The 1,028-nt window shown below is 47.2% G+C and overlaps 1 protein-coding gene across 1 annotated transcript; it reads right to left on the minus strand.

The window, feature by feature from the left end:
• Positions 1-278: 278 nt before the first annotated feature.
• On the minus strand, positions 279-560 carry Pmar_PMAR005033 (hypothetical protein; the record flags this gene model as incomplete). The annotated part of the gene is made up of 1 exon (XM_002767079.1): positions 279-560. One exon carries the CDS (start codon positions 558-560, stop codon positions 279-281), a length of 282 nt encoding a protein of 93 aa, XP_002767125.1.
• Positions 561-1,028: the final 468 nt, after the last annotated feature.

Below are 1,028 nucleotides of genomic sequence, written 5' to 3' on the forward strand. Positions count from 1 at the left end.
CATGAAGGTTGTTAAATAGGGGGTTGAACTCCTGTCATTTATCATTATGAAATACGCAACACAATTGAAAATTTTCAAGGCAGAGTACAATCCTAGGTTAAAGCTCGACCGAGGGAAGTAAGGCTGACTCAACATCCGGTCCAGATGATCCGGAACCCGGCAACGTTGATGCAGAATTTCTCATTGGAAGAATCTGCTTCTAAAGCTCTTACAGTAACTTGGCTTCGTTAGAAGCTAAGAATCGTTGAAACCGTCAAGCATAAGGAATCTTCCTCTGTCTACTGATTCTTGAAGACCGTCCTCAGTGCCTTCCCATAGGTCTCTAGCATTCTGTAGACTACTAATGTCTGGTCGTTCGGATCCTGCGCATCGTGGAATTCGATATTCTCCAGATCATTAAGCTCGTATCTTGAGTTGGCGTTAAACCTGCAATTATTCAGGACATAAGCCAGACTGGTGGAGCTATAATCAGGCTTCACCCAAGAGGCACCATTCTCCTCAACCATCTCGTACGGAACATCTTCGTAATATAGACGGCAACCACCGAGTGTGATATCCATGGTGAAGTTTCCGGGTTTTTGAAGGAATACCAAAACGCTTGAGCCTCCTCTACTGTCATCTTCATACAGGCCCGATGGATGAGGCTTAGTCGGGACTGTAGGAGTTGGGGTAGTAGGAAGAGGAGTTGTCGGCGGCGGCCGAGCGGGAATACCACGGAGCTGGAATCTCCATTCTGTTATAAACGTCCCGTGGGTGGTAATCTCGCTCATGGGAACGCCTTGCTCCGAGGAAACGAACAGCTGTTGGAATGTATCGCCGTTGATATTAGAGTCACGACAGTTGTCCACTTGTGTCGTGAAATCTGTTTCGCTGAAGTCGGGTCCCACGTAGAGCTTATCGTCGATATAGTGTCCCTCATGATTGCGAACACGGCCAATGTGATAGGGAATGTTCTGAACAGAAGCAGTGCAGCTACGAGCTGATAGTCAACTCATCAGAAGCAGTCCTCGTAGAACTCGATAGTGCTA

Source organism: Perkinsus marinus (genome assembly GCF_000006405.1).
Source record: "Perkinsus marinus ATCC 50983 genomic scaffold scf_1104296971204, whole genome shotgun sequence".
NCBI lineage: Eukaryota > Perkinsozoa > Perkinsida > Perkinsidae > Perkinsus > Perkinsus marinus.